The 20,119-nt window shown below is 49.8% G+C and overlaps 1 protein-coding gene across 1 annotated transcript in view; it reads left to right on the top strand.

Annotated features, from left to right (window-relative positions):
* Nucleotides 1–2,015: 2,015 nt before the first annotated feature.
* LOC134562978 (tetraspanin-15-like) overlaps nucleotides 2,016–20,119 on the top strand; it is a 31,848-nt gene continuing 13,744 nt past the window's right edge. Inside the window, exons 1-4 of the mRNA XM_063420684.1 lie at nucleotides 2,016–2,212; nucleotides 7,513–7,698; nucleotides 16,203–16,277; nucleotides 18,287–18,382. Coding sequence (XP_063276754.1) covers nucleotides 2,132–2,212; nucleotides 7,513–7,698; nucleotides 16,203–16,277; nucleotides 18,287–18,382 — 438 coding nt within the window. The 5' untranslated portion in view covers nucleotides 2,016–2,131. The remainder of the gene's footprint in view (nucleotides 2,213–7,512; nucleotides 7,699–16,202; nucleotides 16,278–18,286; nucleotides 18,383–20,119) is intronic.

The raw sequence follows: 20,119 nt of genomic DNA, 5'->3' as shown, positions 1-20,119 counted from the left end.
TCTCCCCTTGGTTGAGATCTCCCCTTGGTTGGGGTCTCCCCTTTGTTGGGGTTTCCCTTTGACCGGAATCTTCCCTTTACCAAAACTGACCGCTTTTTGCCAGGGTCTCCCCTTTGTTGGGGTCTCCCTTGAGCAGGATCCTCTCTTCACCAAAAGGGTCCCCCTTTTTCCAGGGTCTCCCTCTGATTGGGGTCTCTCCATGGTTGGGGTCTCCCCTTGACCAGGATCTTCCCTTCTCCCCCTTTACTTTGGGTCTCCCCTCGATTGGGGTCTCCCCTTTGTTGGGGTCTCCCCTTGGTGAGGATCTTCCCTTCACCAACAGGGTCCCTCTTCTGCCAGGGTCTCCCTTTGTTTGGGTCTCCCCTCAATTGGGGTCTCCTTTGATTGGGGTCTCCCCTTGGTTTGGGTGCCTCCTTTGTTGGGGTCTCCCCTTTGTTGGGGTCTCCCTTTGATCAGGGTCTCCCCATGGTTTGGGTCTCCCCTTGGTTTGTTGGGGTCTCCCCTTGGTGAGGATCTTCCCTTCACCAACAGGGTCCCTCTTTTGCTGGGGTCTCCCCTCAATTGGGGTCTCCCCTCAAGCAGGAGCTTCCCTTCTCCAGTCTCCCTTTCCTGGGGTCTCCCTTTGATCAGGGTCTCCCCTCGGTTGGGGTCTCCCTTGACCAGAATCTTCTCTTCACCAAAAGGTTCCCCCTTTTGCCAGGGTCCTCCTTTATTGGGGTCTCCCCTCAATTGGGGTCTCCCCTCGAGCAGGATCTTCCCTTCTCCAGTCTCCCTTTACTTGGAGTCTCCCCTTTGACCGGGGTCTCCCCTCAATTGGGGTCTCCCTTTGACCGGAATCTTCTCTTTACCAAAACTGACCCCTTTTTGCCAGGGTCTCCCCTTTGTTGGGGTCTCCCTTGACCAAGACCTTCACGAAAAGGTTCCCCCTTTTGCCAGGGCCCCTCTTTATTGGGGTCTCCCCTCGATTGGGGTCTCTCCATGGTTGGGGTCTCCCCTTGACCAGGATCTTCCCTTCTCCCCCTTTCCTTGGGGTCTCCCCTCGATTGGGGTCTCCCCTTGGTTTGGGTGCCTCCTTTGTTGGGGTCTCCCTTTGACCAGAATCTTCCCCTCACCAAAAGGATCCCCCTTTTTCCAGGGTTTCCCTTTGATCGGGGTCTCCCCTCAATTGGGGTCTCTCCATGGTTGAGGTCTCCCCTCGATTGGGGTCTCCCCTCATTTTGGGTCTCCCCTTGAGCAGAGTCTCCTTTACTTGGGGTGTTGCCTTTGTTGGGGTCTCTCCATGGTTGGGGTCTCCCCTTGACCAAGATCTTCCCTTCACCCCCTTTGTTGGGGTCTCCCCTCAGTTGGGGTCTCCCCCTGCCCGGGCTTTCCCTTGTCCAGGGTCTCCCCTTGCTCGGGGTCTCCCAAATTCCCAGAAAACTCCGCAGCTGAGCCAAGTTCGGTGCTTTAGGAAAGAACTTTCCTGACTTTTAAAGTGAAGTTTTGGCTTGGGGTTGTTCAAAGTGACGGTGATGAAATAAGAAAAGAAATTCCAGTGGGATTAAAAAAAAAAAAAAAAATTCGAAATCTGAGGGGGTCCAAGAGATCAAAACCAGAGTGGGATCTAAAAAAAAACCCCAAAATTCTAGGCGAATTAAAAAAAAAAAATAAATCCAAGGGGCTGAAAAGGATCAAAATTTGAGGGGATCCAAAAAAATCAAAATCCGAGCGGGAATCATAAAATAAAAATCCGAGGGGATCTAAAAGATCAAAATCCGAGCGGGATCAAAAAAATTCAAAATCCCAGGGGAATCAAAGGCTCAAAAATCCGAGGGAATCCGCAGAAGTCCCAGAGCCCTGCGTGGCTCGGAGGAGCGCAGGCGATCCCTCGGTTCCTCCCGAGCCTGGAACAGTCCGATCCTCGGGAAATCCCGGGATAACCCCGATGGAAAAAAAAATAAATAAAAAAAATTAAAAAAAAAAAAAAAAAAAAAAAAAAAAAAAATCTCCTTTTCCAGCCGGGCAGGAGCTCCCGGCTCGGAGCCTTTAAAGGGTTAAGGCGGCCGCGCTGGGCTCCTGCCGGCGGAAATCGGCCAAGTTCAAACTCCCCGCATGAATTCCAGCCGGGAATGAGCCGGGAAGCGCCGCCGGGATGGCGCGGACCTGCCGCGAGTCCCACTTTTATTACTACGGCATCAAATTCGCGCTCTCCGCCTACGCCACGCTCTTCTCGGTACGTTCTTTCCCCATTTCCCCCGTTTTTTCCCCATTTTTTCCCCATTTTTTTCCCGTTTCCCCCTTGTTTTCCCAGGTTTCCCCGCGTTTTTCCATGGTTTTCCACCTTTCCCGCGGTGTTTCCCCAGCCCCCGGGTTGGATTTGCCTTTTCCAGCCCCTTTCGCTTTTCTCTGTCCCGATTTCCCCTTCCCAAAGCCCCAAATCCTTGAGGAAAACCCGCGGCGCTTCCAAGCCCCCGGGGCCGCCTCCAAACTCGGCAATTTGGGGCTGTTTGGCACCAAACTCGGCGATTTTGGGGCTGTTTGGCTCCAAACTGGGCGATTTTGGGCTCCAAACTGGGCGATTTTGGGGTGAACCCGCGGGTTTTGGGGGATTTTCCAAGCGCATCCCCCCTCCCCCGTGATTCCTTTGTGGCAGCGAGTCCCGTTTGGAGCAGAAAAAAAAAGGAAAATCCATTTTTTTTTAGCCTCCACGTTCCCCCTGCAGACATCGAGGGGTTGAGCTGCGGTTTTTTGGGAAAAAATCCAAATAAAGCGATTTTTAGGCGGTTCTGAATCCCCGAACTCTGCCCAGGGCGGGATTTCCGTGTGCAGGTGTGCGAACACCTGCGGGAGAGGGGAGGGGAAAAGCGGGACTCCCGCCCATTTCTGGGGGCTCTTTTTGGGGTCGATTTTGCCTCATTCTGGCTTTATTTCCGAATCTTTCCTCGCCGGGGTTAAATAACCCCGGGGCGGGGTTGAATTTCAGGTGTGAGCACAGAAATTCCGATGCAGGTGCCCGGAAATGATTTTAATTTCGCTTTTGGTTTTTGACCCATAAATGAACTCGGCCCAGCCCTCCTGCCCGAGGGCTTGGGCCAACCCCAAAAATCACCAAAAATTGGTGTTTTTTGGGAATATCTCCCGGATTTCCCAGGCTCTGTCAGGTGGGAAAGCTCCGAAGGGCCAGACCTCTGTGACATTCCCAGAAACCCCAAAAATTCCGGATTTCTCCCACGTTTCTGGCCCAGGTTGGAGTTTTGGGTGGGACTTGTGCAATATTCCAAACAAATCCGGGGGAAATCCCAATATTTGGATTCCTGAGGAGCCGACCCCACTCAGTTTGGGGTTTCCCAAGGGTTTTTGGGGTGTTGAAGGAACTGCGGGATTTTCCTCCCAATTCCACTTTGGGATGAACCCTGGGCCAATTCCCAGATTTTGGGGAGAACTTTGGGAGAGCTCCATGGAGAATCCACCAGCGAGAGGCTCGGATTTGTCCAAAAAACGGAAAACAACCCCAAAAAACCCCACTTTGGATGGCTCCAAGCGCTCCCGCCTCCATCCCTGGGATGTTCCCGGAATTCTGCTCAGGGAATCCATGGAATTGTGCAGCTCCCGGGGCCTTTCAGCCTGACCTAATTCCGGCCTCATTTGCATAATGGCAGCCCAATTAATTCCGAGAGAACCCTCCAAGCCTCGTTAACCCCATGGACGGGCCGGGGGTGTTCCCGGGATGTTTTTTCCTGATAAAACCGGGATTTTGTGGGAATTCCCTTTAGAAATTTGACTCCTTGGAATAAAATCCCGAGGGATGAGCGTTGGGCTGGTTCCCGTTGATGATTCCTGGTTTTCCAGCTCAGGGTTGTCCCAGCCTGTGAAAAATTGGATTTGGAGCCAGTGGATTCTTTCCAGGGATTTCATTACAGCCGGAGAAATCCGGGAATGAGCCCGGGATGAGCCGGAGAGCGGCTTTGAACCAGGAAATTGGGGCTTGGTTTTAATCCGGCCGAGCAAAGATTTGGGATTTTCTGTTCCCCAAAAAAACTCTCCTTCACTTTCCTTGGAAAATCCAAAAATGTAAAAAATATGGAAATTTTTTTCCCCACAAAACTGAGAGCGGATGTTCCAACCGACCCCGCTAAAAATCGGGATTTTGAGATTCCCTCTGGAAAAAAAAAGGCCATTCCTGCTTTTTCCTCTGGAAAAGGCCATTCCCAACGTTCCCTCTGGAGGAGCTCACGGCTCTGCGAGAGCTCTTCCCAGTTCCCAATTCCCAGTTCAGAGTTTCCAGTTCCAAATTCCCAGTTCCCAGTTTCCAGTTCCCAATCCCCAATTCCCAGTTCCCAGTTCCCAGTTCCCAATTCCCAGTTCCCAGTTCCCAATCCCCAGTTCAGAGTTTCCAGTTCCCAATTCCCAGTTCCCATTTTCCAGTTCCCAATCCCCAATTCCCAGTTCCCATTTTCCAGTTCCCAATCCTCAATTCCCCGTTCCCAGTTCCCAATTCCCAGTTCAGAGTTTCCAGTTCCCAATTCCCAGTTCAGAGTTTCCAGTTCCCAATTCCCAGTTCCCAATTCCCAGTTCCCAATTCCAAGTTCCCAGTTCCCAGTTCCCACCTGACTTTGGGATGAGACAGGAGCTCCTCCCGCCCCAGAGCCAGCTGTTAATTATTCCCTATTCCTTAATTGCTCCTATCCCAATCCCACGACTCCAGGGCAGGGAATTCCACAGGGATGGGGAGTTTAACCTGACCTGAGCTCAAATCAAACCAGGAATGTTCTGGATCCCTGGAACTGTCCGAGGCCAGGCTGGAGCATCCCGGGATAGATCTGAGGCCTTTTCCATCCCCACCCATCCCGGGGTTCTCCGAAAGCTCAGGAATTCAGCTGGATCAGCTCAGGATTCCCACGGGAAATCAGAGGGGTGAACCCTTTCCATGGAAACAGGAAAGGAAAACCCTGGGATGAGGCAGCCGCGGGAATTCCGCGCCCTTCCCGATTTCCAGGGACGTTCTCATCCCTGGAAAAGCCGTTCACGGCCACTCCCCGTGTCCATCCCAAAACCTTCCTCAGATTTTCCCGCTGGGAATCAGAATCAGGATCAGAATCCCTCGGGAAAGTGCTGGGATTGATTGGAGCTGGGTGAGGAGAGAGGGAGGAGGCTCCAAGTGCTCCAGGAGGTTCAAAATGGGTGAAAATTGGGGAATTTTGGGGCTCAGGGTCCAAGGGGAGCATCCAGGCATTTCCAGGCAGGGAGAACCTGGAAAATCCTGTCTGGAATCCGTGGATGCTCCAGGTGGATCCACATTCCCTATGTGGGAAATATCCCGATTTTTGTTATCCCAGGCAGAGCAGGGGCAGCCCTGAGCTCCTGGGCTGTGGAACGTTCCAGAGCCATGAGGGTTTTCCTTGGATGTTTCCCACCTCCCCCTCTCCCTTGGAGACTTTTTTTTTCCACCTTGAATCAGAAAATTCCTGAAAATCCCGAAAACCCTGAAAATGCCCAAAATCCCTAAACCCCTGAAAATTCCAAAGCCTCAAAAACCCTAAAAATCCTGGAAACCCTGAAAAATCCTAAACCCTCAAAAAATCCCAACCCACCCCGAAAATCCAGAAACCCCCGAAAATCCCAAAACCCCTAAAAATCCTGAAAACTCCCAAAAATCCCAAACCCCTGAAAATCCCCAAACCCCTAAAAATCCTGAAAACCCCCAAAATCCCAAACACCCCAAGAAGCTCAAAACCCTCAAAAATCCCGAAAATCCCTGCAAAAAATCCCAAAACCCCTGAAAATCCCCCAAACCCCGAAAATCCCCAAACCCCTCAAAAATCCCGAAACGCCCCCTGAAAATCCGAAAATCCCCAAAACTCCCCCAAATCCCCAAAACTCCCAAAAATCCCAAACCCCTCAAAAATCCCAACCCCCCCCCGCAAAAATCCCCAAAACCTTTTAAAAATCCCCAAAACCCCCAAAAATCCCAAAACCCTGAAAATCCCCAAACCCCTCAAAAATCCCGAAACCCCCCCTGAAAATCCGAAAATCCCCAAAACTCCCCCAAATCCCCAAAACTCCCAAAAATCCCAAACCCCTCAAAAATCCCAACCCCCCCTGCAAAAATCACCAAAACCTTTTAAAAATCCCCAAAACCCCCCAAAATCCCCAAAATCCCCAAAATTCCCGAAAACCCTGAAAATCCCCCAAATCCCCCACCCCCCCAAAAAATCCCCAAACCCCCAAAAATCCCCCAAACCCCCCCAAAATTCCCGAAAACCCTGAAAATCCCCAAAATCCCCCCACCCCCCCAAAAAATCCCCAACCCCCCAAAAATCCCCCAAACCCCCCCAAAATTCCCGAAAACCCTGAAAATCCCCCAAATCCCCCCAAACCCTCAAAAATCCCCAAACCCCCAAAAATCCCCAACCCCCCCCCCAAAAAATCCCCAAACCCCTGAAAATCCCCCAACCCCCCCCCAAAATTCCCGAAAACCCTGAAAATCCCCCAAATCCCCAAACCCCTGAAAATCCCCCAAATCCCCCCACCCCCCCAAACCTCCCCAAAATTCCTGAAAACCCTGAAAATCCCCAAAATCCCCCCACCCCCCCCAAAAATCCCCAAAGCCCCAAAAATCCCCCAAACCCTCCCAAAATTCCTGAAAATCCTGAAAGGCCTGAAAATCCCCAAACCCCTCAAAACCCCTGAAACCCCCCCAAAAAATCCCCAAACCCCCCAAAAATCCCGAAAACCCCCTGAAAATCCCAAAACCACCGAAAATCCCAAAACCACCTGAAAATCCCCAAACCCCGAAAATCCCCAAAACTCCCCAAAATCCCAAACCCCCTGAAAATCCCAACCGCCCCCAAAAATCCCCAAAGACCCGAAAATCCCCCAAACCCTCCCAAAATTCCTGAAAATCCTGAAAGGCCTGAAAATCCCCCAAATCCCCCCAAACCCTCAAAAATCCCCAAACCCCCGATAATCCCCAACCCCCCCCAAAATTCCCGAAAACCCTGAAAATCCCCAAATCCCCAAACCCCTGAAAATCCCCAAAATCCCCCAAACCCCCCCAAAAAAATCCCCAAACCCCCGAAAATCCCCAAACCCCCCCCAAAATTCCCGAAAACCCTGAAAATCCCCCAAATCCCCCCAAACCCTCAAAAATCCCCAAACCCCCGAAAATCCCCAAACCCTCCCAAAATTCCCGAAAACCCTGAAAATCCCCAAACCCCCAAAAATCCCCCAAACCCCCCCAAAATTCCCTAAAACCCTGAAAATCCCCAAATCCCCAAACCCCTGAAAATTCCCAAAATCCCCCCAAACCATCAAAAATCCCCAAACCCCCCCAAAATTCCCGAAAACCCTGAAAATCCCCCAAATCCCCCCACCCCCCCCAAAAAATCCCCAAACCCCCAAAAATCCCCCAAACCCCCCCAAAATTCCTGAAAACCCTGAAAATCCCCAAAATCCCCCCACCCCCCCCCAAAAATCCCCAAACCCCTGAAAATCCCCAAATCCCCAAGCCCCTGAACCCCCGGTCCGGCGCAGGCGCTGGGGCTGCTGCTGCTGGCCGTGGGCGCCTACGCCGAGGCGGAGCGGCAGCGGCACCGCACGCTCGACGGGATCTTCCTGGCGCCCGCCGTGCTGCTGCTGCTGCTGGGGCTCACCGTGTTCCTGGTGTCCTTCGTGGGCATGGTCGGGAGCCTCCGCGACAACCGCGCCCTGCTCCGAGCCGTGAGTGAGCCGGGGGATCCGGGGAGGGAACGGCATGGGTACGGAGCCGAAAACGGGAGGGAATTCTGTGGGTCCGGAGTCAAAAACGGGAGGGAATTCTGTGGATACGGAGTCAAAAACGGGAGGGAATTCTGTGGGTCTGGAGTCAAAAATGGGAGGGAATTCCATGGATCTGTAGTCAAAAACGGGAGGGAATTCCATGGATCTGGAGTTAAAAACGGGAGGGAATTCTGTGGGTCTGGAGTTAAAAACGGGAGGGAATTCCGTGGATCTGGAGTCAAAAATGGGAGGGAATTTCATGGATCTAGAGTCGCCTCCATGGTCTGGGAATCCCAGGGAGGGAATTCTGTGGATCTGGAGTCAAAAACGGGAGGGAATTCCGTGGATACGGAGTCAAAAACGGGAGGGAATTCCGTGGATCTGGAGTCAAAAACGGGAGGGAATTCCATGGATCTGGAATCGCCTCCATGGGGATCCCAGGGAGGGAATTCTGTGGATCTGGAGTCAAAAACGGGAGGGAATTCCATGGATACGGAGTCGCCTCCATGGGGATCCCAGGGAGGGAATTCCGTGGATCTGGAGTCAAAAATGGGAGGGAATTCCGTGGATACGGAGTCAAAAATGGGAGGGAATTCCACGGATCTGGAATCGCCTCCATGGGGATCCCAGGGAGGGAATTCCGTGGATCTGGAGTCAAAAACGGGAGGGAATTCCATGGATCTGGAGTTAAAAACGGGAGGGAATTCCGTGGATACGGAATTGCCTCCATGGGGATCTCAGGGAGGGAATTCCGTGGATCTGGAGTCAAAAATGGGAGGGAATTCTGTGGATACGGAGTCAAAAACGGGAGGGAATTCCATGGATACGGAATCGCCTCCATGGGGATCCCAGGGAGGGAATTCCATGGATCCAGAGTCGCCTCCATGGTCTGGGGATCTCAGGGAGGGAATTCCGTGGATCTGGAGTCAAAAACGGGAGGGAATTCCGTGGATCCAGAGTCACCTCCATGGTTTGGGGATCCCAGGGAGGGAAATCTGTGGATCCAGAGTCTCCACCACGTCTCAAGGGTCTTAAGGAGGCAATTCCATGGATTTGGAGCCACTTCCATGGTTTGAGGATCCCAAGGAGGAAATTCCGTGGATCTGAAGTCAAAAACAGGAGAGAATTCCATGGATCCGGAGTCACCTCTGTGCTCTGGGGATCCCTTGGAGGGAATTCCATGGATTTGGTGTTGCCTCCATGGTTTGGGGATCCCAGGGAGGAAATTCTATGGATCCAGACTCTCCACCACGACTGGAGGGTCTTAAGGAGGGGATTCCATGGGTCCAGAGGCACCTCCCTGGTCAGGGGATCCCAGGGAGGGAATTCCTTGGATTCGGAGTCCCCACTGTATTTTCCCCCATTCCGAGGTCCATCCTGGGGTACAAATTCCCAGGGAAAAGCGTCTCCCGTCTCTGCCCAGCCTGGGTTTTGTGGGATGGGGAGGTGAAAAGCCGGGAATTGCTGAGGGCGGAAGGAGCAAGGGCGGTGGCAATCAGAGCCCTTGTTCCGATCAGGAATTGTCCCTTCCAGGATAAATCCCGGGAACAAAAGCAATCAGGGAAAGAGGCGCTGGAGGGGCTCTTGGAGCTGAGCGAGGCCGGCAGCTGCGGCTCTTCGGTGTTTTTATGGAAAAACAGGGAAATTGGGTTTAAAGGATCCGGGTTTGGGTTTAAAGGATCCGGGTTTGGGTTTAAAGGATCCGGGTTTGGGTTTAAAGGATCCGGGTTTGGGTTTAAAGGAATCTGGGTCTAGGTTTTAAAGGATCCAGGTTTGTGTTTAAAGGATCCGGGTTTGGGTTTAAAGGATCCGGGTTTGTGTTTAAAGGATCCGGGTTTGGGTTTAAAGGATCCGGGTTTGGGTTTAAAGGATCCGGGTTTGGGTTTAAAGGATCCGGGTTTGGGTTTAAAGGATCCGGGTTTGGGTTTAAAGGATCCGGGTTTGGGTTTAAAGGATCCAAGTTTGGGTTTAAAGGATCCGGGTTTGGGTTTAAAGGATCCAAGTTTGGGTTTAAAGGATCCGGGTTTGGGTTTAAAGGATCCGGGTTTGGGTTTAAAGGATCAGGGTTTGGGTTTAAAGGATCCAGGTTTGGGTTTAAAGGATCAGGGTTTGGGTTTAAAGGATCCGGGTTTGGGTTTAAAGGATCCGGGTTTGTGTTTAAAGGATCCGGGTTTGGGTTTAAAGGATCCAAGTTTGGGTTTAAAGGATCCGGGTTTGGGTTTAAAGGATCCGGGTTTGGGTTTAAAGGATCAGGGTTTGGGTTTAAAGGATCCAGGTTTGGGTTTAAAGGATCAGGGTTTGGGTTTAAAGGATCCGGGTTTGGGTTTAAAGGATCAGGGTTTGGGTTTAAAGGATCCGGGTTTGGGTTTAAAGGATCCGGGTTTGGGTTTAAAGGATCAGGGTTTGGGTTTAAAGGATCCGGGTTTGGGTTTAAAGGATCCGGGTTTGTGTTTTAAGGAATCTGGGTCTAGGTTTTAAAGGATCAGGGTTTGGGTTTAAAGGATCCAGGTTTGGGTTTAAAGGATCCAGGTTTGGGTTTAAAGGATCCAGGACTGGGTTTAAAGGATCAGGGTTTGGGTTTAAAGGATCCAGGTTTGGGTTTAAAGGATCCGGGTTTGGGTTTAAAGGATCCGGGTTTGGGTTTAAAGGATCCGGGTTTGGGTTTAAAGGATCTGGGTTTGGGTTTAAAGGATCAGGGTTTGGGTTTAAAGGATCCGGGTTTGGGTTTAAAGGATCCAGGACTGGGTTTAAAGGATCCGGGTTTGGGTTTAAAGGATCCGGGTTTGGGTTTAAAGGATCCGGGTTTAAAGGATCCGGGTTTGGGTTTAAAGGATCCGGGTTTAAAGGATCAGGGTTTGGGTTTAAAGGATCCGGGTTTGGGTTTAAAGGATCCAGGACTGGGTTTAAAGGATCCGGGTTTGGGTTTAAAGGATCCGGGTTTGGGTTTAAAGGATCCGGGTTTGGGTTTAAAGGATCCGGGTTTGGGTTTAAAGGATCCGGGTTTGGGTTTAAAGGATCCGGGTTTGGGTTTAAAGGATCCGGGTTTGTGTTTTAAGGAATCTGGGTCTAGGTTTTAAAGGATCCGGGTTTGGGTTTAAAGGATCTCGGTTTGGGTTTAAAGGATCAGGGTTTGGGTTTAAAGGATCCAGGTTTGGGTTTAAAGGATCAGGGTTTGGGTTTAAAGGATCCGGGTTTGGGTTTAAAGGATCAGGGTTTGGGTTTAAAGGAATCTGGGTCTAGGTTTTAAAGGATCAGGGTTTGGGTTTAAAGGATCCGGGTTTGGGTTTAAAGGATCCAGGTTTGGGTTTAAAGGATCCGGGTTTGGGTTTAAATGATCCGGGTTTGTGTTTTAAGGAATCTGGGTCTAGGTTTTAAAGGATCCGGTTTTGGGTTTAAAGGATCTGGGACTGGGTTTAAAGGATCCGGGTTTGGGTTTAAAGGATCAGGGTTTGGGTTTAAAGGATCCGGGTTTGGGTTTAAAGGATCCGGGTTTGTGTTTTAAGGAATCTGGGTCTGGGTTTAAAGGATCCGGGTTTGGGTTTAAAGGATCCGGGTTTGGGTTTAAAGGATCTGGGTTTGGGTTTAAAGGATCAGGGTTTGGGTTTAAAGGATCCGGGTTTGGGTTTAAAGGATCCAGGACTGGGTTTAAAGGATCCGGGTTTGGGTTTAAAGGATCCGGGTTTGGGTTTAAAGGATCCGGGTTTAAAGGATCCGGGTTTGGGTTTAAAGGATCCGGGTTTGGGTTTAAAGGATCAGGGTTTGGGTTTAAAGGATCAGGGTTTGGGTTTAAAGGATCAGGGTTTGGGTTTAAAGGATCAGGGTTTGGGTTTAAAGGATCCGGGTTTAAAGGATCAGGGTTTGGGTTTAAAGGATCCGGGTTTGGGTTTAAAGGATCCGGGTTTGGGTTTAAAGGATCCGGGTTTGGGTTTAAAGGATCCAGGTTTGGGTTTAAAGGATCAGGGTTTGGGTTTAAAGGATCCAGGTTTGGGTTTAAAGGATCAGGGTTTGGGTTTAAAGGATCAGGGTCTGGGTTTAAAGGATCAGGGTTTGGGTTTAAAGGAATCTGGGTCTAGGTTTTAAAGGACCAGGGTTTGGGTTTAAAGGATCCGGGTTTGGGTTTAAAGGATCCAGGTTTGGGTTTAAAGGATCCGGGTTTGTGTTTTAAGGAATCTGGGTCTAGGTTTTAAAGGATCCGGGTTTGGGTTTAAAGGATCTGGGACTGGGTTTAAAGGATCCGGGTTTGGGTTTAAAGGATCCGGGTTTGGGTTTAAAGGATCCGGGTTTGTGTTTTAAGGAATCTGGGTCTAGGTTTTAAAGGATCAGGGTTTGGGTTTAAAGGATCCGGGTTTGGGTTTAAAGGATCCGGGTCTGGGTTTAAAGGATCAGGGTTTGGGTTTAAAGGATCCGGGTTTGTGTTTTAAGGAATCTGGGTCTAGGTTTTAAAGGATCCGGGTTTGGGTTTAAAGGATCCGGGTTTGGGTTTAAAGGATCAGGGTCTGGGTTTAAAGGATCCGGGTTTGGGTTTAAAGGATCCAGGTTTGGGTTTAAAGGATCCAGGTTTGGGTTTAAAGGATCCGGGTTTGGGTTTAAAGGATCCGGGTTTGGGTTTAAAGGATCCAGGTTTGGGTTTAAAGGATCCGGGTTTGGGTTTAAAGGATCCGGGTTTGGGTTTAAAGGATCCGGGTTTGGGTTTAAAGGATCCGGGTTTGGGTTTAAAGGATCCGGGTTTGGGTTTAAAGGATCCGGGTTTGGGTTTAAAGGATCAGGGTTTGGGTTTAAAGGATCCGGGTTTGGGTTTAAAGGATCCAGGACTGGGTTTAAAGGATCCGGGTTTGGGTTTAAAGGATCCGGGTTTGGGTTTAAAGGATCAGGGTTTGGGTTTAAAGGATCAGGGTTTGGGTTTAAAGGATCCGGGTTTGGGTTTAAAGGATCCGGGTTTAAAGGATCAGGGTTTGGGTTTAAAGGATCCGGGTTTGGGTTTAAAGGATCCGGGTTTGGGTTTAAAGGATCCGGGTTTGGGTTTAAAGGATCCAGGTTTGGGTTTAAAGGATCCGGGTTTGTGTTTTAAGGAATCTGGGTCTAGGTTTTAAAGGATCCGGGTTTGGGTTTAAAGGATCTCGGTTTGGGTTTAAAGGATCAGGGTTTGGGTTTAAAGGATCAGGGTTTGGGTTTAAAGGATCCAGGTTTGGGTTTAAAGGATCCAGGTTTGGGTTTAAAGGATCCGGGTTTGGGTTTAAAGGATCCAGGTTTGGGTTTAAAGGATCCGGGTTTGGGTTTAAAGGATCCGGGTTTGGGTTTAAAGGATCCGGGTTTGGGTTTAAAGGATCCAGGTTTGGGTTTAAAGGATCCAGGTTTGGGTTTAAAGGATCAGGGTCTGGGTTTAAAGGATCCGGGTTTGGGTTTAAAGGATCAGGGTTTGGGTTTTAAGGAATCTGGGTCTAGGTTTTAAAGGATCTGGCTTTGGGTTTTAAAAGATCCGGGACTGGGTTTTAAAGGATCCAGGTCCATTTTAAAATGATCTGAATTTGTGTCTAAAAAGCTCTGGGATGGTGTTTAAACCTGGATTGGTGTTTAAAGGATTCAGGATTTGTGTTTAACAGGATCTGGAATCATGTTTTAAAGGATCCAGGATTGCTGTTAAATAGGATGGGGGATCATGTTTAAAATTATCTGGGATTGTCTTTAAAAGGGATTTGTGTCTGAAAGGATCCAGGATCATGTTTTAAAGGACTGGGAATCGAGTTTACAAGGACCTGGATTCGTATCTAAAAGGATCCAGGATTTGTGTTTTAAAGGATCAGGAATCTTGATTAAAAGGACCTGGATTCAGTTTTAAAAGGATCCAGGATTTCTGTTCAAAAGGATCCATGATCTTGTTCCAAAGCATCCAATTCCGTGTCTGAAAGGATCCAGGATTTGTGTTTAAGAGGATCCAGGATTTCTGTCTAAAAGGATCTGGAATAGTTTTTAAAAGCATCTGGATGCGTATTTAAATGGATTTGGGATCACGTTTAAAAGGATCTGGATTTATGTCTAAAAGGATCCAGGACTGTGTTTTAAAGGATTCAGGATTTCTGTCCAAAAGGATCCAGGATTGTGCTTAAACCTGGATTTGTGTTTTAAAGGATTGGGAATCCTGTTTAAAGGATCTGGGATTCGTGTTTAAACCTGGATTTGTGTTTCAAAGGATCGGGAATCCTGTTTAAAAGGATCTGGGATTCGTGTTTAAGCCGGGATTTGTGTTTTAAAGGATTGGGAATCCTGTTTAAAGGATCTGGGATTCGTGTTTAAACCTGGATTTGTGTTTTAAAGGATTGGGAATCCTGTTTAAAGGATCTGGGATTCGTGTTTAAACCTGGATTTGTGTTTTAAAGGATTGGGAATCCTGTTTAAAGGATCTGGGATTCGTGTTTAAGCCTGGATTTGTGTTTCCAAGGGTCTGGGATTCGTGTTTCAGAGGATCCGGCTCGTTCCTCCCCGGAGCCGTGGAATTCCCCCTGGAACTGGGGATGATTTGTGCCCGCTCAGGGCGGCTGAGAGCTCCATCCATCTCCCGCCCCCGCAGAGCTCCGTTCCCATTTATCCACAGGGAACAGGCAGTTCCCAACAGCCCCAGACCCTCGGGATCGATGTCCTGGAAGCTCCAACCCTGCGGGATTTGTGTCCGGAGGGAGGAACTGAACGGCCCCAATTCCGTGTGCCGGGGTCGGAATATCCCGATTGGAATAAGGAACGAGGAGTGAAACCTTGGAGATCTTTAAGGGAGGGAAGGAGCAGCTCCCGGCATGGGGAGGGATTTATCAATTCCCAAGGTTTCTGTGGGAATCAGCGTCATTTCTTGGGAATTGGGATTGATGAGCTCGTTAAGGGCCGCGTTAATTGAATCGGAATTGAGCGGCTCTTCCTGACTCAGCATCCAGAGCCGGAGAAAGATTTCCTTGGGAAGTTTCTCCGTGAAATCCGGAATTTGTTTGGAGCTTTGTGCCGGGGAGATCCTCAGGCTCCTTCCCGATCCCTTCCTGATCCTTTTCTGATCTCTTCTCAATCCCTTCTCAATCCCTTCCCAATCCCTTCTCAATCCCTTCTCAATCCCTTCCCAATCCCTTCCCAATCCCTTCCCAATCCCTTCCCAATCCCTTCCCAATCCCTTCCCAATCCCTTCCCAATGCCTTCCCAATCCCTTCTCAATCCCTTCCCAATCCCTTCCCAATCCCTTCTCAATCCCTTCCCAATCGCTTCCCAATCGCTTCCCAATCCCTTCCCAATCCCTTCCCAATCCCTTCCCAATCCCTTCCCAATCCCTTCCCAATCCCTTCCCAATTCCTTCCCGATCCCTTCCCAATCCCTTCTCAATCCCTTCCCAGTCCCTTCTCAATCCCTTCCCAATCCCTTCCCAATCCCTTCCCAATCCCTTCCCAATCCCTTCCCAATCCCTTCTCAATCCCTTCCCAATCCCTTCCCAATCCCTTCCCAATCCCTTCCCAATCCCTTCCCAATCCCTTCCCAATCCCTTCCCAATCCCTTCTCAATCCCTTCCCAATCCCTTCCCAATCCCTTCTCAATCCCTTCCCAATCCCTTCCCAATCCCTTCTCAATCCCTTCCCAATCCCTTCCCAATCCTTTCCCAGTCCCTTCCCAATCCCTTCCCAATCCCTTCCCAATCCCTTCTCAATCCCTTCCCAATCCCTTCCCAATCCCTTCTCAATCCCTTCCCAATCCCTTCCCAATCCCTTCCCAATCCCTTCCCAATCCCTTCCCAATCCCTTCCCAGTCCCTTCCCAATCCCTTCCCGATCCCTTCCCAATCCCTTCTCAATCCCTTCCCAATCCCTTCCCAATCCCTTCCCAGTCCCTTCCCAATCCCTTCCCAATCGCTTCCCAATCCCTTCCCAATCGCTTCCCAATCCCTTCCCAATCCCTTCCCAATCCCTTCTCAATCCCTTCCCAATCCCTTCCCAATCCCTTCCCAATTCCTTCCCGATCCCTTCCCAATCCCTTCTCAATCCCTTCCCAGTCCCTTCTCAATCCCTTCCCAATCCCTTCCCAATCCCTTCCCAATCCCTTCCCAATCCCTTCCCAATCCCTTCTCAATCCCTTCCCAATCCCTTCCCAATCCCTTCCCAATCCCTTCCCAATCCCTTCCCAATCCCTTCCCAATCCCTTCCCAATCCCTTCTCAATCCCTTCCCAATGCCTTCCCAATCCCTTCCCAATCCCTTCCCAATCCCTTCCCAGTCCCTTCCCAATCCCTTCCCAATCCCTTCCCAATCCCTTCCCGATCCCTTCCCAATCCCTTCCCCGTCCCCCTCTCCGGGATGGATGCTGACAGGTCATGGCCACCAAGGCAGAATTTCAGCCCAAATCCCGGGAAATCCCGGAATTCTGATGACGAATTCCCTGCTTCCCCAGTGTCTGGGCGTTGGAGCCGGACGCGGATCCCGGCTGATCCGTCCTTTCCTCATTCCAGTTCTTCTGGGTGCTGCTGCTGATCTTCCTGACGGAGCTGCTGCTGATCCTCATGGAGATCATCTTCGAGAACAAGGTGGGAGCGGGGACAGCCCCGGCGTCACCTCCGGGGCCTGGAATTCCTGAAAATTCCATTGTTCCCAAAAACTGGAATGGTTATCTCCAAAGCAGAATGATTATTCCCAAAAACTGAATTGTTATTCCCAAAAAAATGAATGGTTAGTCCCGAAAATCAAATGCTTGTTCCCAAAAATTGAATGGCTCTTTCCAAAAACAGAATTGTTGTTCCCAAAAATCGAATGGTTATTCCCAAAAATTGAATGGTTATTCCCAAAAACTGAATTGTTATTCCAAAAAACTGAATTGTTATTCCAAAAAATTGAATGGTTATTCCCGAAAATGGAATAGTTATTCCTGAAAATGGAATGGCCAGTCCCAAAAATTGAATGGTTATTCCCAAAAATCGTATTGTTATTCCCCAAAATTGAATGGTCATTCCCAAAAATGGAATGGCCATTCCCAAAAATTGAATGGTTATTCCTGAAAATCGAATGCTTATTCCCAAAAATTGAATGGCTATTTTCAAAAATTGAATTGTTGTTCCCAAAAATGGAATGGTTATTCCTGAAAATGGAATGGCCATACCCAAAAATTGAATGGTTTGTCCCAAAAACTGAATTGTTATTCCCAAAAATGGAATGGCCATTCCAAAATCTGAATTGTTATTCCCCAAAATTGAACGGTTGTTCCTGACCATGGAATTGTCATTCCCAGAGCTGGAATTGCGATTCCTCGGGGTGGAACTCCGGGATGCAGCAGGAGTTTTGAATTTCAATTGATTTAAAGTTCATTTTAATTTAATGGGGTGATATCAAACCTTAATTAAACCCCAAACAATGAGGGAGGGAAGGGGGGGAGGGACAAATCCGACCTGGAAATGTGGGAAGCGCAAATCCTCCTCTGGAACAATGGATGTTCATCAAACTCCCCAATCCCGGCATTAATTGGATTTGAGATGAGATCAGCCGGGAAGCCTCGAGCTGCTCGATATGCAAATCAGCTTCGTTGATATGCAAATGAGGCCGGGGGGTTGATGGGCAGGGAGGGGTGGAAAGGGAGCAGAACCCCGGGAGGTTCCACTCCCACCTGGGAAATCGGGATTGAATTCCAGAGGGGTTCCCGAGAATTGAACTGTAATTCCCAAAACCGGAATTGTCATTCCCGAAAATGGGCTCGGGATGAGCCTTTTTGGGGCCAAACCAGCAGGAAATGGTGAAAGCCAGGAATGGATGGTTTGGTGAAAACCAGGGATGGAAACATTCCCGAAGCTCCCCGGGGCTGTTCGACATTCCCTGGAATCATTCCCGGCACGTTTTCCTCCTCCCCGAGTCCTCTCTCGCTCCCGCTCTTCCCAACCTCTCATTTTCCTGTCACGGCCGATTTGAAAACTGAATTTTCCTCTTCCCTCCCTTTTTCCACCTGCTCCAACCTCAGGGAAAAATTCCCTTTTCCCTCCATTAACATTCCCGCCTGGTGGGTTTTTTGGGAATCGAGCGGAGAATCTGCTCCGGCTCTGCCCTGGACACTCCCCAGGAACATTCCCAGGCACCCCTAAAATGCCTTTTCCCTCCAATTAGTGCTTAATTAATTCCCTGAAGTGCCAGCCCCAGCCCACCCACGCCATTCCCTGCTGGAATTCCGAGGGATTTCTTGGATCAGGAGGGATCCAGGCCTCTGTGAGGGCTCTGCTCCCACCTCTGGAATATTTTTCCATGGATAATTCCCCTCTCAGAGGCAGCAGAACCCTGGGCCAGGGGTTAAAATCCTGATTTTCCGTGGGATTGAGGAGTTTGGAGGAGCTTTGGGATCAAATTGAACGGAACAGGAAAAATCAGGTGGATAAAGATTCCTGGTCTGTTTGGATGTGCTGGGAATGGATCCAGGCAGCTCCAAAATGCTGGATTTTATCCCAGGAAATCACCTTGGGATGGGGTAAAACCCCTCCTCCGGTGCCAGCCGTGAAAAACGTGGAATTTTGAGCTGTTTTCCCTGACTTCCAGCACGTTTTGGGTTTCTCCATCCCAGATGAACGAGGTCTTGCACTCCAACATCCAGGAGGGGATCCGGCACTACTACGATGACCTGGACTTCAAAAATATCCTGGATTTTGTGCAGGAAAAGGTTTGGATGGGAAAAGGGGGAGGTTTTCCAAGGGGTGGTTAATCCCATGGCCTGTTTTCCCTGGATTTTCAGTCATTCCCATCCCTGGGGTGTTTTCCTTGGGTATCTTCACCTTGGTTGGGTTTTCCATGGGATTTTTTGTCTCGGTTTTGCCTTCCCTGAGCTCAACCCAGGGGGATTTTTTGGGAATTATCCTGGGATTTTTGTGCCCTGTGAGGAGCCTCAGCTGCTCCCAGGCCTGAATCGTTTTGGGATATTTTCCATTCCCAGGTTTTGGTGGGAAATCTCTGCCTGGAATTTTTAAATCTCTTCCCAATCTGCCCCAGAGAGGGAGGGGGGAGGGAAACAAATCAATAAATTTTAAATCTTCCCCAGGGAGACAAAAACCCTTGGAAAAATCCCTTTTCCCCGGAGCCCCCAGCAGCAGGACAGGCCCTGATTCCCACAGGAAAATTCCAGATTTGTGGGGGCTGGGGGGAGAGGGAATTCCAATCTTTCCATGGAATGGCTGAGGTTGGAAAATCCCCCCAGGATGAAACCAAACCATTCCCAGGAATTCCCCCGGGATTTGGGATTGCTCCTGTTCTCAGTGTGGATATTTCTGGTGGGAATTTCTTGGCTTTGAGTATCCCCAGATGGGAAAAAAACCATGGAAAATCCCAAAACTTGAGGGGGGGAAATTCTGGGAATGTCCCAGTGGGATTGGGGGAGCAGGGCCCAGCTTTGAGCATTCCTAAATGGGAAAAAACCCATGGAAAATCCCAAAATTTGAGGAGGGAACTCTGGGAATGTCCCAGGTGGGACTGGGGGAGCAGGGCCCGGCTTTGAGGCCGAGCTGCTCCCAGAAGATTTGGGATGTTCCCACCTCAGCCCAAATTCCCTCAGTTTATCTTGAGGCATCCCAAATCCGCAGATTTTATCCCTGGATTTGGGGCAAAGGAGCCTGGGAAGCTCCTTCCCTCTGGAATTTAAACTTTAATTCCAGGGCTTCTCCTTGCCTTTGGGACTTTAGGCCCGGCCTTGCTGAGCCGAGCTCAAAACCAGGCCGGGAACCTTCCAGAGGCCTCAGATTTGGGGAAAGTTTGGAATTCTCCCCAAGTTTTGCTCCAACCTCCCCCAGGTGAGGCTGGAATTCCGCGTGGGTGAGACTTGGAGCTGCCAGGAGCAGCCAGGAATTCCCAACGGGGGCTTTTCCCAGAGCCCTGGGAACCCACGGATCTCCAGGAAAAACGGATTTATTTCTGGGAATTCCTGCGTCTCCAAACAATCTTGGATCAGGCTCCTTCTGGACCATTCCATGGCCTTTCCCACCATTCCGTGTCATTTTCCCACCATTCTTGGCATTTTCCCACCATTCCATGGCATTTTCCCACCATTCCATGGCATTTTTCCAGCGTTTTTCCCATCTGCTGCTCCCCTTTGGGATTTTCCTCCCCTTTTTCCGTGCAGTTTTTGGGAGCCTGTCCCTCTCCCCCGCACCAAGAGAAATCCAGGATTTCCAGGTGGGAATCTGGGAATCCTAAATCTCTGCCTGGGGTGGAGCAGGGCAGGAGGATCCCAAGAATTTTTCCTTGGCAAAGGGGAGCAGAGGGAAAAACCGCTCCCAAAATCTGCCCCTGGATGAGTTTGGTGCTTAAAATATGGGAAAAATCCCTTTTTTCCTGCTTTTCCAAGCACTCCAACCTTTCCTGGCCGTTCCAGGCTGTTCCTTTTGGGGGAAATCTCAAATTCCGGTTG

The sequence above is a fragment of the Prinia subflava genome, chromosome 32 (assembly GCF_021018805.1).
Source record: "Prinia subflava isolate CZ2003 ecotype Zambia chromosome 32, Cam_Psub_1.2, whole genome shotgun sequence".
NCBI lineage: Eukaryota > Metazoa > Chordata > Aves > Passeriformes > Cisticolidae > Prinia > Prinia subflava.
This window is presented reverse-complemented; position numbering and strand designations above follow the sequence as displayed.